The sequence below is a fragment of the Sebastes umbrosus genome, chromosome 18 (genome assembly GCF_015220745.1).
Source record: "Sebastes umbrosus isolate fSebUmb1 chromosome 18, fSebUmb1.pri, whole genome shotgun sequence".
NCBI classification, from domain to species: Eukaryota; Metazoa; Chordata; class Actinopteri; order Perciformes; family Sebastidae; genus Sebastes; species Sebastes umbrosus.
Genome location: NC_051286.1, coordinates 11,288,261 through 11,303,274, shown reverse-complemented (window position 1 = coordinate 11,303,274; position 15,014 = coordinate 11,288,261). Strand labels below are relative to the sequence as shown.

Genomic DNA, 15,014 nt, shown 5'->3' with positions numbered 1-15,014 from the left:
TCAACTATTAACTGTTTCATCGTAAAACATCATAAAATAGTGAAACTATTGCATAAACTCATAGTGACTTAATCGTTTTTTTATATGATATATCCCGCATTAAATCATCATTAGTTATTACTTAAGCATGTGTTTTGTACCCGTATTATATAATGTTACTGGGAAATCTTCTTAAATTGTACTTTATATCAAGAACAAAATTTAGATGTGAGAAGAGCATCACCATTATTGACCATTAAGTTTTAGGTTATTTGAAAGCAGTTTAATTCAGTGTCTTTTATTCTCTCGGTTACAACTCTAAATAGTCATAACTCCAAATATTTACAGCAGAATAAAAACATCACAGGCCACAACAACATTTTCCAAGTGCTGAATATTATTTTTATCCAGTGTTAGTGCCTATTAACTTCACAAAATCGACCTAAAACAGCCTCAAACAGGACACACCGACACAAACAGGACAGTAAACCACTTAAATACAAACACCATCTTCAGATGAATGTAGTTTTACAGTCAGGAGGCATAAAAGTCTTTTTCTCCCCTATAGTTCTTCATAGTGTTGTCACCTCTTCTTCTTCGTCGCCCTGTGCGTTTGGTTTCAGCACCGGATCGAGGGACAGTGATTCACATCCACTCCATTACGCATGCGTCATCTTTTTTTTTCTTTTGTTTTTTTGGTTTCCTCCATTGGGATTGATCACAGCAATAAAAAGACTGAATTGGTCGTCAAGCTCATTGGTCTCACAGACACTCTTAATATATAACATTTCTTTGTCAGGCAGGTGCTCTCCAGAGTCTTTATAGGCGATATTGAAACAGTGCCTGTGGCCACCAGAGACTGCAGTATATCACACTAGAATGAAAGTTACAGGCTAATCCTTAACTATAGAGCGACTGTTAACAGGCTACTTGGTGAATTCCGGATGTGTTGCAGTCTGTTTCGAAGGAGCCTATTGGCCTATTTTTAAGAGATTGTTGTGCTCAGCAATAATTGAAGCCCACAGTTACACCTGCTGCTATGATTTGACATTCTGTCGGCTGCTGGGTGGGTCTCTCTCTCTCTCTCTCTTGCTCTCTGGGCCCTCAGCTCAAGTCTTTTTTCCCAGATGGAGAGAATTCATATATCGCTGGACTTGTACATGTCTGAGAGGAGCCTGGTGATGGGCACGTTGCCGATGGTCTTCTTGAAGAACACCTCCTCTATGGTGGACGGGCCCACAGAGCGCAGCGCCGGCAGGAGCAGCAGCAGCTTCCCGAAGCGACACGGCTGAGTCGGGTACCTGAAACACATCCACACACCTGGGGTCAAAAACATGGAGTTTCTCTCTCTCTCTCTCTCTCTCTCTCTCTCTGTCTCTCTCTCTCTCTCTCTGTGTCTCTCTCTATGTCTCTGTGTTTCTCTCTCTCTCTCTCTCTCTCTCTCTCTGTGTGTCTCTCTCTCTGTGTCTCTCTGTGTCTCTCTCTGTGTCTCTCTCTCTCTCTTTCTATGTGTCTCTCTCTGTGTCTCTCTCTCTCTCTCTCTCTCTCTTTCTCTCTCTCTCTCTCTGTGTTTGTCTCTCTCTCTCTGTCTCTCTCTCTCTCTCTCTGTCTCTCTCTCTCTGTGTGTCTCTCTCTCAGTGTCTCTCTCTCTCTCTCTCTGTGTGTGTGTCTCTCTCCCTCTCTCTCTCTCTGTTATTAACGCACACCTGTGGTACAAATAGCTGCTAATTAAAAACGAGGTTCAGCTGTCGCACCTGCGCACAATTACCGGATGCCACACAGTGACTTATTGCCTCATTAACTTTATAATGAATCTGGCTGCTCATAGTTACCTGCAGGAGACGGTAAGTGAGAAACATGATACATATTATATAGATTGATTGAGTTATTGATTATTACCTGGTGTGAATGTAGCTGTTGAGAGTGAGCTGTGCCTCGTCTTGTAGTGCAGCGATGGCGCTGGCGTTGCGGAAACTTCTTAACTCTGTGTTGCCATGCGTTGGAACTGTATAAGACAGAGGCGTAAGGTTATTAAAAGCTATTGAAAAAAATATATTTTTCTGTAATTTCCCTTCCTTCTCCAGAATGCAGAGAAGCTTCAGGGCTCTTTACAGTGAAATACTTTGAACCCTTGTTCGGTTAAATGAGAATACTGTGGGAAAATACTGCATTGAGTCAATAGTACTCACCGGCTTTAAATGTCACGATACATTTCAAACAGGCGAACTCTGTTGCGTCGAGACGCATCTGTCTGAATCTGGTGACCACCTCCTGAAGTGCTTGTATCTCAGATATGATCTTATTCATCCGCTGAGACTCCGTGTTTTCAGTGTTCATTCCTACCAAATAAACATGGAGAAAATGTCATTAAATGCAGTCACTGACTGTACTGCTAACACATTTACATGTGCAGCTCATGATGATCTAGTCAAGATGAGGAGCACCTTCAGCCACAGACTCATGCCCCCTCGGCACAACACAAAGCGCCTGGGTCAGTCCTTCATGCTGGTAGCCATCAGGCTCCACAACCAAGGCTGATCCCCATATGAGGACTTTAAGAACTTTAAACATGCACAATCTGCCTTTAAACATGCACTATCTACCTTTACACATGCACTATCTGCAACCATCTTTGACTCTAACCACTGCCGCACTTTACACTTACTTTACACTTTACATCCTATATACCACTTTATAGACTGCACATATGCACATGAGGCATTTGTTTATTGACGGACTGCACACACTATATTCACCCATTCACTCTGTATCATTTATATCTCTATTTATTGTTTTTATAATTTTTGTATACCTTTACCTCTCCTGTGTTTCACTCTTTTTGCTGATGTTGCTGCTTTGACAACTGAATTTCCCTCCGGGGATTAATAAAGGTTCATCTTATTTTATCTTATCTTATCTTATGAGGCCAGTTAGAGGCCTGTATTCAGATAAGCTTCAGTCTCTCGTGCCTTGTTACATACCAGAAACAGCCAGCAGAGTGGTGGAGTCCACAGGAATGGCCCACTGCGCGATGCCCAGAACAAATAATTCCCTCCATGCGTCCTCCAACAGAATCAGCTGCAAAGAGGAATAGTTTCGGTGTTATTCAACTGTATACTAACTGTACACCACAATGAATCAATGATTTATTGCAAGTTAAACTGTTTTGAATCTTATTAATGCAATAGTAACTTGTGCATAATGATGGGTATTTTTCTTCCATATTGCACACACAGCAGTTAGTTTTGTTAAGGGGTTGTGATTTGATATAAAAATCGTTTAAACTGAAATTAAATCAAATCAGAAGTGTCATTTAAAGGTCTCATATTATAAAAAAGTGAGATTTTCATGTTTGTTTATTATAAAGCAGGCTTAAGTCCTATATAAATACTGTGAAAGTATCGAAACACTCAATCCACAGGGAAATACACACAGCCCGTATTCAGAAACTCTGTATTTGTAACAAGCTGTCAGGATTTCTGCCCATTCGTGATGTCGAAAAAATGTAGACCCTTTACACAATTTTAAACGTAAACATTCTAAATGTGTCCCAGTTTATTCCTGGTTGCAGTGTATGTGAATGTCATCAGCTGACAGGAAGTACACATGGACCCAAACTGTTGCTTAGCAACGCAATTCTGTTGCAATTCCGTCAAAATGCGCTAAAACGGAGCGTTTCAGACAGAGGGTAAATACAGGCATATTCAGGCAGACAGTATGAGGAGAACAAAGTTTTTTTTGAACATAACAGAATGTAAACATGTTCTAGTAGAAACACAAAATACAAGTATGAACCTGAAAATGAGCATAATATGGGACCTTTAAGGACCAAATCGACTCCTGGTATAGTTTTTTGTGACTCGCGTTAAAAGGCCCCGCAGGATAATGTGTGTACCTGGTCAGATAAAGGGAGAGTGGAGAATGCAGGAACACTCTTCGCCCACTTGATGCTCATGAAAAGGAGGCGCGCTGCTGACTCGCACACAGACTCCGTCGCCACCTCGTAGAGGTACATGGGGGTGCCACTGACTTCATGGGGATACTGAAAGAGATCATCATCATCATGTGTCATTTTATGTTAGAGAGAAACACAGTTCACAGAAATGGTGAACAACAAAGGTCAAATTCCAAGCCCCAGCACCTGGTTTTATAATGATTAGTGTTGCTTGTGATGGATTTACAGTGAGAAATCTAATAGGCGGATTTACAGGCTGCTAAATCTGGACAAGAATTTCAACTTCTGACCCTTACGGAGAACAACTGTAATCCTATAATAACATTTGGGAAGGCTATAATACAAAATATCCACGGAATATCATAAACTATTGAAGGAATTGATGATAAATTACATTAAATGTTATAAATGACAAGTAAAAACTAAATAAAGCACAGTATATAGATTGATCAGTACACTGATTCTCATTCATTTGGAGGTGAAAAACTAAGCATTCTAGCCTCATAAACTTACTATTAAATCCTGGGAGAAAAAATAATAAAAATAATAATAGTTTCTATTAAAATATTTATTTATTTATTTATAATACTTTATTTAAATATTTTTTGTTGTTGTTATTTTTCTTTTTCCTGTTTGTTGTTTTTTTTCTTTTCTTTTCTGTAGCTGCTTGCCAATTTTGTATTGATTAGTACATGGACATTTGTGATTATATTTTTTTACTCTGTTGGTGATCTATCAATTTGTAACCCCACCCTACACTGTTAAGAATGTCCCAGTAAAATAATAGTAAAGAACTGGCAGCAGGGTTGCCTTTATGCTATTGTAAAATTAACATTATTATACTATCGCTGAAATTTTCAGCTTTGTACTGTTAATGTAAAATACAGTTTGAACTGTTTTTTTAAAAATTAATTTCACAGTATTTTACAGTTAATTTACTGTTTAAAGATACATTATATAGCTGATTTTCACCTTTCTTTTACATTATCTTACTGATTTGTTTTAATGCACTATTTAGGTTGTATTTTTTACATACATTTTTAATAAACATTATTTTTTGCCTAGATGAATAGACTTAGCAGGTTACAGACATAGGAATAGTCACACTAAATACAATCAAAGGCACTTAGGAAAAATGCTAGACTTGTTGACACTTTTCCCAAAATGTCTGTCTAAAGCTGGCTACAAGCACAGAATGCAAACCAGAACAACATGTGAGTGAAGAACAATAAAGCTAATACACTGATTTTACAATCATGTACAATGTACAAGCCCCACATGTGCAGATCAGGTCCCAAAATGTCAACAAATAATGCATGAAACTGTTACTGATGATACTTTAGACAGTTGATCAGCTGTAAAGTGCTGTTTTTTAAGAATGCATTATAGTTCAGTTAAAAAACAAACAACAGGTTTTCTTTTGTATTAACAGTAAAGCACTGTTTTTAGCAATAACAGGTTAATACTGTTGAAATCCTGCTGTAAATTAACAGCAATTAGTTACAGTGTATATAATTATGCTTAAATACCGATACAAAATTGCTCACAAATAAAAATAACAATAGTTTGCCCATAATATACCTTGGGAGTGGGTTGTGCCAGCCCCACCATGGCCTGTCTCTCCGGCGTGGTGGCCACTCCGCTCATCTCCAGGTTGTGAGGCTCCAGCTGCGTGACAGTGGTGAAGAAGGGAGGGCCGGGCAGAGAGGATCCTGGGAAATGGGTCGATGATCCGTTCACCTCTTTGTGGCCCCTGAAATACAGGGCGACCTGTTTGCGGATGGTGGACGTCCGAGGCCCCCTCTCGTGTTGAACGGCTGTGAAACGAGACACAGAGTGAAGGGATGTTTATTTAATCTAATTAGTTTATTATAGTTTATTTTATTCTATAAATCTTCCTGTAATTAAAGGTCCCATATTGTAAAAGGTAAGATTTGCATGTCTTTTATATTATAAAGCAGGTTTAAGTGCTTTATAAATACTGTGAAAGTATCGAAGCGCTCAATATACATATACACACACAGCCCGTATTCAGAAATTGTGCGTTTGAAACCAGCAGTTAGGATTTCTGTCCATTTGTGATTTATGTATATGTGTGTGTGTGTGTGTGTGTGTGACGTCACCGGCCTCCGAGAACAGGCAGCACAAGAGCACAGAACCCCCCCCACCCAAGATATTAGTAATAACAGCATGTATGATCTCTCTGCTTTTTGCCAGCACACTTTGCCAGATGTGTAACGTTATAACAAAAAGTGTTATACAGGTAAAGCTTGACTCATGCAGAATTGTATCAATACTATACTTGGATGTTTTCTGCATACATGTGGATCACCTTACACCTGTTGATTGATTATTTGATTATATTTTTATCCAAAGCATCCGTCTGCCACATGGCCTGATTTAGCAGCTGTCATAAAGTCATAAAGAGATTTTGTTTTGATTTTACTCTATAATTACCCAATATTCATTCATTTTAATACTACAACTTGTCATTATATTGATTTTGCTCATCTTACTTATTATTTCCTGACAATTTCTGCACATTACTATAATGTTAAAGGGCTATGACGCTCCGACCTGATTCCACACAACAAGTTGTTATTAAATGTCCAGGTTACATCCAGTATAACTGTTTCAACAGCATTTAAATGACTAGATTTCATCATTGGAATACGGTCATTTATTAACCCTGATTCTGGGTCAGAGCTATTCATGACATCATTAAATCATGTTTATGCTGACGTTGAATAAACTATCGCCCACTGATTGGTTGATTGGAGATCACCGTCTTTGATGTTATGACTGACTTTATGACAACACAGACGTCATGACTGACGTCACAGTCCTCGCTCGAAAAGTTTACCTATAGGACCCGCGCTGCGATCAGGTTCAAATTTCCTACCTAAGAGATTACTGAAAAGCCAGGTTGTCCGGAGCAGATCCGGCCGGAACCTCTGCTGTAGGCTGACTGGAAGGTCACTGACTGAAAGGTTTCTGACTGGAAGGTCACTGACTGGAAGGTCAGCTCCTTTCTGACAACGGGGTCAGTTCGGAGTAGAGGCTCGGACCGGCTCTCCTCTGAGCTATGAGGACTATCAGTTTTTTCTAAAGGGGAAACCCGTGAAGGGGATTGGCTGGAAAGCTAGGTTGTTCGGAGCAGATCCGGCCGGAACCTCTCCTCTAGGCTGACTGAAGGTCACTGAAGGTCAGCCTAGAGGACAGCTCCTTTCTGACAATGCGTCAGTCTGGAGTAGAGGCTAGGACCGGCTCTCCTCTGAGCTACATGAGGACTATCAGCCCTTCTCACAACAGGAGCCGCGGGGACCAGGTTCAGACCTCCTCTGGAGAGAGAGCCTGGTTAGTCTCTGGACTGGTCGGCCGGATTGACTGAGAAGTAACAGGTCTGGTCAATGATCAATGATCATGACTCATTGTTGCTCTTTCACAATGAAAAGCTGGAGAACACTTTTCTGTTTACGTTTCCTTTCTTAACTTACCCTGCAAAGCCCAAATGCGTTGTCCTTTCCCTCAAACCAACATTCGCGCACGCACAAGCCGATCCGGTTACCTGCGGTACTACAGCAGGTAAACAGGAGCAGAGCGCGCCGCGCTGCGGGCGCTCCAAACAAACTTTACGCACACGCGCATCAAATCCTTTAATGTATGTAGTGTGCCTATTCCTATGTCTGTAACCTGCTAAGTCTATTCATCTAGGCAAAAAATAATGTTTATTAAAATGTATGTAAAAACCTAAATAGTGCATTAAAACAAATCAGTAAGATAATGTAAAAGAAAGGTGAAAAACAGCTATATAATGTATCTTTAAACAGTAAATTAACTGTAAAATACTGTGAAATTAATAAAAAAAACCCAGTTCAAACTATTTTTCATTAACAGTACAAAGCTGTAAATTTCAGCGAAAGTATAACAATGTTAATTTTACAGTAACATAAAGGCAAGCCAGTTCTTTACTCTTATTTTATTGGGAAATTCTCAACAGTGTGTAATCTATTAATTCTCCCACAGAGTAAATAACATGCCCCTTTAAAACAAGTAAAGAGAAGCTAATTATCAACCTGTTGCTTCCTTTCAGCCTTCATTAACAGCCTTAATACACTCTCCCATCCGAGTTGCTGCACCTCCAACCCAAACGCCACAGCATGGCGTGTCTATGCCCCAAAGTGATAATTCAATTAAACCCATTTACCGTCTTTATTCATGTTCACTTCTAGACACTTTTTCAATCGGCACGCTCGGCACTGGTTTCTGTGAGTTTTGTCTACAGGACAGCCACCCTGCACAGAGAGAGGGAGAGAGAAAGGAAGAGAGAAAGGAAGAGAGAGAGAGAGAGAGAGGGAGAGAGAGAGAGAGAGAGAGACAGAAGAAATTAGGAACAAATTCTTTACAAAAATTAAATGTAAACTCCAAGATTTCGATTCCCTCTCTGATCAAAATAAAATACAACATCTACTTGGAGAAAATAGTTTCATCGCCATAGAAGCTGCAGGATATGTCAGTGCATGTCACAGCCTAAGAGACAACCACAACAACAACACATAATAGATGTAACTCACACTCTGCCTTTTATTTACTCCTCTACTTCATGTCTTTTTTGTGTTTTTTTCTACATTTATTCTTTGATATTGCAATATATTGTTTTTTATTTGTTTGTTTGTTTTATTGACACAACAAACATTAATTACTTTATTGTTTTCTTACATTTACATGCATGTTCTTTTTAAAATATCTATATATTGTAATTTGCTTATTGAATTGTATATATTTATATATATATATATATATATATATATATATATATATATATATATATATGTTTTTGTTTTTATTTTTATTTTGTTCTTTTTATATTTTTATTTATTATTGAATTGGCGCTTTGGCAATATTGTTCACCTGACAGTCATGCCAATAAAGCAAATTGAATTGAATTGCGAGAGAGAGAGAGAGAGAGAGAGAGAGGGAGGAAGAGAGAGATAGAGAGAGAGAGAGAGAGAGAGAGTTACAGCCTTCGGTGTGTCTCTCAGCTCGCACCACCGAAGTCTTCTTGCTATTCTCCTCCTGGGAGGCCAATCTCCAGGTGAAAGATCGGCCTATTATCGTGTAGTTATCGAGCTGCTCCCCTGCGGCTCCTCATCCCAGGAGGATAAGTACTCCATCCCGCCCTCTGCTGCCTAAATCCTCGCCTTCCGAGTCATCACATTAGATTGGATTACACCTGGTACATTATAGCAGCGCGCTGTTTAGCCCAATACCTAATGGTGCAGGCATGACACAATTAGGCTCATCAAGGGAGACTTAACACAGCGCCAGAAGGGGAAAGCGAATGGAATGGAATAGAATGGAATGGAATGGAATAGAATGGAATGGAATGGAATCTGCGCGTAAAGTGCGCATTCCGTGCGTAAAGCTGGTAATGTTTTTTTGGATGATGACAGGGACGTCTTGTCACCTAAATCCTGAAGAATACAAATAAGTGTTGGGACAAGTGCAATAACTGTAGATTATTGATATAATATTACTGAGTGATAGATTAATAAGTTCAAATCACTACAATTTCCTGTTTTGTTTGCAACTTGCTTGATTCTCCTTTCCTAAAAATGATGCAAACACGACACCATCAAAGTGTTATAGAGGTTGCACCTTTGCCACATGGCCTGTGTGGAAAAAGAGGATCAAATTACTTAAATTAGAATATATAAGAAATAAGTATAGGAGGCCTCACCTGAGAGCCAGATTTACAGACGTACGTCCTGTTTCTGCGGATGCTCCTCTTGAAGAATCCCGAGCAGCCGTCGCAGGCGTAAACACCGTAGTGTTTCCCAGAGCTGCGGTCACCGCACACTTTGCACGGGATGTCCAGAATCCGACCTGACAAAAAAAAAGGCCCATATTTCAATTAGATATACCATTCACTGAATCATCACTCGGCTCAGTTTGAAATGAATGAATAAAAAATGTCATAAAGTGGCATAAAGTGAATATTGAACATCTGGATAAATTGCAAGAACAGTTTCCAAAGTTGACACAAAACTTGAGAAAGTCGTTGCTTTACTGAGTTTTGTAGTTTATTTCTGGAGCTGCCAGGTTATCTGCCTTTTAACATGTACTATCTGCAACCATCTTAGACTCTAACCACTGGCACACTTACTTTACACTATACATCCTATATACCACTTTATAGACTGCACATATGCACATATTACATGTATTTATTGCACATACTACATTTATTGATGTACACACTATGTTCACCCATTCACTCTGTATCTTTTATATCTCTATTTATTGTTTTTATAATTTTTATATACCTTTACCTCGCCTGTGTTTCACTCTGTTTTGCTGATGTTGCTGCTTTGACACCTGAATTTCCCTCCGGGGATTAATAAAGGTTAATCTTATCTTATCGTATCTTAAAATGGCACTGTGGACATACAGTAAATGCCAAAAATGAGGCCCATGCATATTTCAATTAGATACCATTCACTGAATCATCACTTTGCTCAGTTTTTAAATGAATAAAATGTCATAAAGTGGCATCGTGAATATTCAACATCTGGATAAATTGCAAGAACAGTTTCCAAAGTTGAACACAAAACTTGAGAAAGTCGTTGTTTTACTGAGTTTTGCAATTTATTTCTGGAGCTGCCAGGTTATCTGCGTAAATTGGCACTGTGGACATACAGTAAATGACAAAAATGAAGTCGTTTTACAAAGTGGAGCTATGGACAAATCGTCCTACAAATGACTTTAAATGAATAAAATGTCATAAAGTGGCATCGTAAATATTGAACATCTGGATAAATTGCAAGAACAGTTTCCAAAGTTGACACAAAACTTGAGAAAGTTTTGAGTTTTGCAGTTTATTTCTGGAGCTGCCAGGTTATCGTGCGTAAATTGGCACTGTGGACATACAGTAAATGCCAAAAAATTAAGTCGTTTTACACCATAGAGCTATGGACAAATCGTCCTACAAATTACTTGTTTTTTTTTTCCAATAACCCAACAAAACACACTCTGGTGCACACAAAAAGGAAAACTTCCAAAAGGAAAAAAGAAAAATCTGTAAAACTCAAACACTAACTGCATCAATCAAACCAAACAACAAAGATATATATCACAAAATTCTGTTAGCAATAACTTATTTCACATCATGCAAGTTAAAAAAAAAAAAAAAGTAAAATTAAGGACATGAAACACAAATATAAGATAGAAGATTTCCCCTCCCTCGTTTTCCTCAAATGTATTGTCAAAGCATGTTGCATGTCCATTCTGGTTTGGTTGTTCTCTGGATGTGTGTTTTCTTCCTTTTTTTCACTCGAGTTCTTCTGATATAGTTGCTGTTTTTTTTTTTTACTTGATGAGGTAAAAATGAAAGAGTGAAGTACTGGGATGATGAAGAGAGGGTGGTGGTGGTGGAGATGAGGAGTAGAGAGCGAGAGAAGCTGGACATTGCCTCGAGCCTCGGCCGAGCATGGGAATTCACTGCGCACATTTGCAGAATAAAGTCCGGTGGGAAGCGTCATATCTGAGCTCTCTAAGACAATGGCACCAAGGGCGCACAATGGAGACATTAGGGGAAAGTGTTAACTTAATGATTTTCCCCCATTGAACCTCGTCTGACTGCCTGGATCTCGACAAGCTGCCAACTCCCCCTCATAATGGGACTCGACAGCTGCTTTATCCGGCAGGTCTATAGGCCTCCAGGATTAGGGAGTGACACTGCACCATGAGAATAATGCGCACCAACTCGTTTCACCAACTCAAATGAAGTGTATGTAAATCGACCCCTGGTGTAAGATGGAAAAAAATGTGATTTTTTTTTTTTTCAAAGTATTCAAATCTATGAAAAAGAAGTATATTTGTATGCATATGAGGGGAGTTCTTTTTTTTTTTATTCTGGAGGGAAAAGCAAGTCTATGTAATTACACTGACGTTTTGCCACCTGCTCATTGATTCACCAGTGACCCGTCAAAAAGGGTAGCATGGGAATAACTAGTGAGCAGCAAAAAAACAATGACTTCAGGAGGAGAGTTATAGGGCTTCAATTGGCAGATTATTAAGAATCAGAAAGGCCATGCAGGCTTTTTAACTGCTGGACACAATAATTACAATAATAGAGAAAGAGAAGCAACTTTTTATGTAGTATTTATGTCTGGAAGGAGTTTATAGCTGCATGGCCTGTTGAAAGTCATCATGGGAGTCATTTTAAAAAGTCAACCTGCTGTATACTAAGTTAAATCTCCATTTGTAGTTGTCTATCGGTGTGTGTGTGTGTGTGTGTGGCTGTTTTGAATGTTGATGAATGTTTTTTGATACCTTATGATTCTGTAATTTGCTCTTTGTTTTCAATTGTTATGTATGTTTTATGTCTGCAACCGTATAACTGTGGTGCTGCACTATCTTGGCCACAGGACACTCTTGGAAAAGAGATTTTTAATCTCAAAGAGTTTTTTTTTACTCCTGGTTAAATAAAGGTTAAATAAATAAAAAATAAATAAGAATATAGATTTTTTTTAAATAAAAAAATAAAAAAATGTTGACTCTATACTCAGTGGAGTCAATTACTGATTAACATATATTTAATAAACCCAAGTCAAGTTCATTTTACGCACTCCCAAAATAATAGTTTTAATCGTCCTTAAATTAAAGATGAACGAAAATTACGCATAAATGTCAACAAGATGAGCTCAAATAAAATATAAATCAGGTGAGAGTCAATTAAATAAAAATGACGCACAATTTTTGTTGTGAAGGGGGGAAATGTATTTAACTTGCCACTATGGGGGTCCAATTCGTCTCCATTGTGTGCAGTAATTGCTTGTAGATATATGGCATATTCCATTAACGTAATCACCATCATGGCAAGAAAAAAAAGGAGTGGAAATAAAGTTTTACTGAGTGCAGGAAATGTTTCCACTGACCACCCATAATGCTGGTATGAACCTGGGTGACAGCTGTAATAATGTAGTGTTTGTTCTAATTTATTGGTTGTTAACTGTAATTTGAATACATTTGAGCTCCAGCAGGATAAAACAACAGAAGCAACAGTTTGAAGCGAATAACAGGTTTGGATAAACTGAAAGAAACATGCAGGCAAATGTTAAATTAATATAAATGTCCTATATTTTAAAACACAACAATAATCTACTTCAGGGCCTGTATTATAATGTAAGAGTGATTTAATTTGGATTCAATATGAGGCCTATAACTGCAAAGGTTAAGAAAAAAAAATGTCATCTCAAACGTTAAGCCACAAGAAAATCTCCAATACCACAAGAAAAACAATTTAATTTTAAACCACTGAACACATTCATGATTAATTCATTAAATTATATATTTTTTTTTTACAGTAGAGAAACGCGCGGACGTAGACACATATAGACAGATTATCAATTTGTCTAAAATAGCAAAGCAGCTGTGCAGTTAAGAGAAGAATCTTTTATACAAGCTTTAAAATCATAAATTATTTGTGATTAAATATCTCTATCTGTTTATCACTTTATTATGACTCTTTTATAGAAGTTGCTGAAAATGAAATTACAGGCAACAAGTGAAGCACGAGGGAATATTCAGATCATGGACACAGATTATTATTTATTTACCTCTTGAAAGCAACTTTACAAAGATATATATTTCTTAAAAGAGATGTCAGATTGAGGCCGCTTTAATTATCGGACATGGACACAAGTTTACGCACTAACTGTGTAACTGTGTGTGTGTGTGTGTGCTCGAGGAGGAAAAAAACATCTATTCCCACCAGACTCACATTTCTTTAAGAACATGACCATGTTTGCACACCAGCAATATTTGCACTATCTGTTTATATATCATGTTTATTTTTGTTTATAGTTTATTTTGTATATTGTATATTGGTAGAAATTACATTTTTTTATTCTTATTTTATTCTAACGTTTTTATCTATTCTTTTGTTATAATACTGTTTGACTTGCAACCAACAAAACCAAAGCAAATTCCTAGTGTATACCTCTTACACCTGGCAATAAACACAACATTCTGATTCTGATTCTGATTCGAATTCGAATTCTGATTCTGATTCTGACTCTGATTCTGATTCTGAGGAGTTAAATGACTTAAGTTCGAATGCAGCTTTATGTTCATGTTTTACACTCTATGTGAGAGAAAGTAACCATTATTAGAGCACTTTATTCTAACAACACCAATAATATGCTCCATGCAGAAGCATCAGGACACTTACTTGATTTGACATTCAGAATATCCAGACAGCCACTTGTTGAGCCGGCGGGTTTGCTCATCATGGACACTCGACTTAATGATAATAATAAAGTTGAGAATAATTAAAAAAAAAAAAGTCCTTTTTCTCTTCTGGTTCTCGCTGAAAAAAAACAACAAATTGGTGAAACCTGCAGCACTTTTTTTCCTTGAAGTCTTTTATGATGAGATCGGAGAGTCCCGAAACTTGACAGAGTAGATCTCCAGATTAAGACACTCGGTTGTTCATTGTGTCAGATGATGTTCGGCTCCGATGTGTCCGGGTCCTTGTAAGAGAGGAGAACCAGATCGCAGCGACCGGTTACCGGCAGCAGCAGCTCTCCAGCTCCGGGAGCAACAACCGGTGCGTAAAGTTGGAGTTGGTAAAAACGCAGCCTGGAGCGCATCCGACTGGTGCCAAGTGCAGAAAAACAGAAAACAAAATCAAATTTGTTGTATTCTGACAGGTGAAAAAAAGCTCGTTAAAACCTGCAACACGATGTGACTTTGTGCTGCAGGGTTCCTCAAATAAAGCCTTGGTAATATTTATGAGAAGTGTCAGTGGGAGGCTGGAGAGGGTGGAGATCTCCACTTCCTTCATCCACTTGGCTTTCTACTCCAAACTCCAGCCTGACGTCACTGGCGTGTGAGGGAGAGTGTGTGTGTGTGAGTGGTCGTGTGAATGTGAATGTGAATGTGTGTGTGTGTGAGTGGTGGGAAGTGCCTTGCTCATGGATCAAGAGGCATTGCAAACAAAAAAACACGTGTTGCACGCATGTTTTCTGCAACATTTAGATGTGTTTTAGCTCTAGATTCATTTATTCAGGCTGCA

General features: G+C 38.4%; 1 protein-coding gene across 2 annotated transcripts; it reads right to left on the bottom strand.

The window, feature by feature from the left end:
- Nucleotides 1-261: 261 nt before the first annotated feature.
- Nucleotides 262-14,727, bottom strand: nr2e1 (nuclear receptor subfamily 2, group E, member 1). Of its 2 annotated transcripts, none has more exons than XM_037750044.1 (9): nt 14,169-14,727; nt 9,675-9,820; nt 8,142-8,229; nt 5,516-5,751; nt 3,875-4,021; nt 2,961-3,057; nt 2,169-2,318; nt 1,879-1,984; nt 262-1,280 (listed from the first exon to the last, which is right to left on the bottom strand). In XM_037750044.1, exons 1-9 carry the CDS (start codon nt 14,227-14,229, stop codon nt 1,118-1,120), a joined length of 1,194 nt encoding a protein of 397 aa, XP_037605972.1. In that variant the 5' UTR covers nt 14,230-14,727; the 3' UTR covers nt 262-1,117. The 2 variants fall into 2 exon arrangements, with proteins under 2 accessions (XP_037605972.1, XP_037605973.1); XM_037750045.1 differs by lacking the exon at nt 14,169-14,727 and adding an exon at nt 13,719-13,889.
- Nucleotides 14,728-15,014: the final 287 nt, after the last annotated feature.

What these genes read in the sequence shown, in the direction of transcription:
- nr2e1 (XM_037750044.1), bottom strand. Translation starts at nt 14,229, where the DNA reads ATGATGAGCAAACCCGCCGGCTCAACAAGTGGCTGTCTGGATATTCTG. An exon ending in TATCGTGACATTTAAAGCCG is followed by an intron (nt 1,985 to 2,168) that starts GTGAGTACTATT and finishes TGTCTTATACAG; the next exon opens with TTCCAACGCATGGCAACACA. An exon ending in AACAGCTACATTCACACCAG is followed by an intron (nt 1,281 to 1,878) that starts GTAATAATCAAT and finishes GATGTGTTTCAG; the next exon opens with GTACCCGACTCAGCCGTGTC.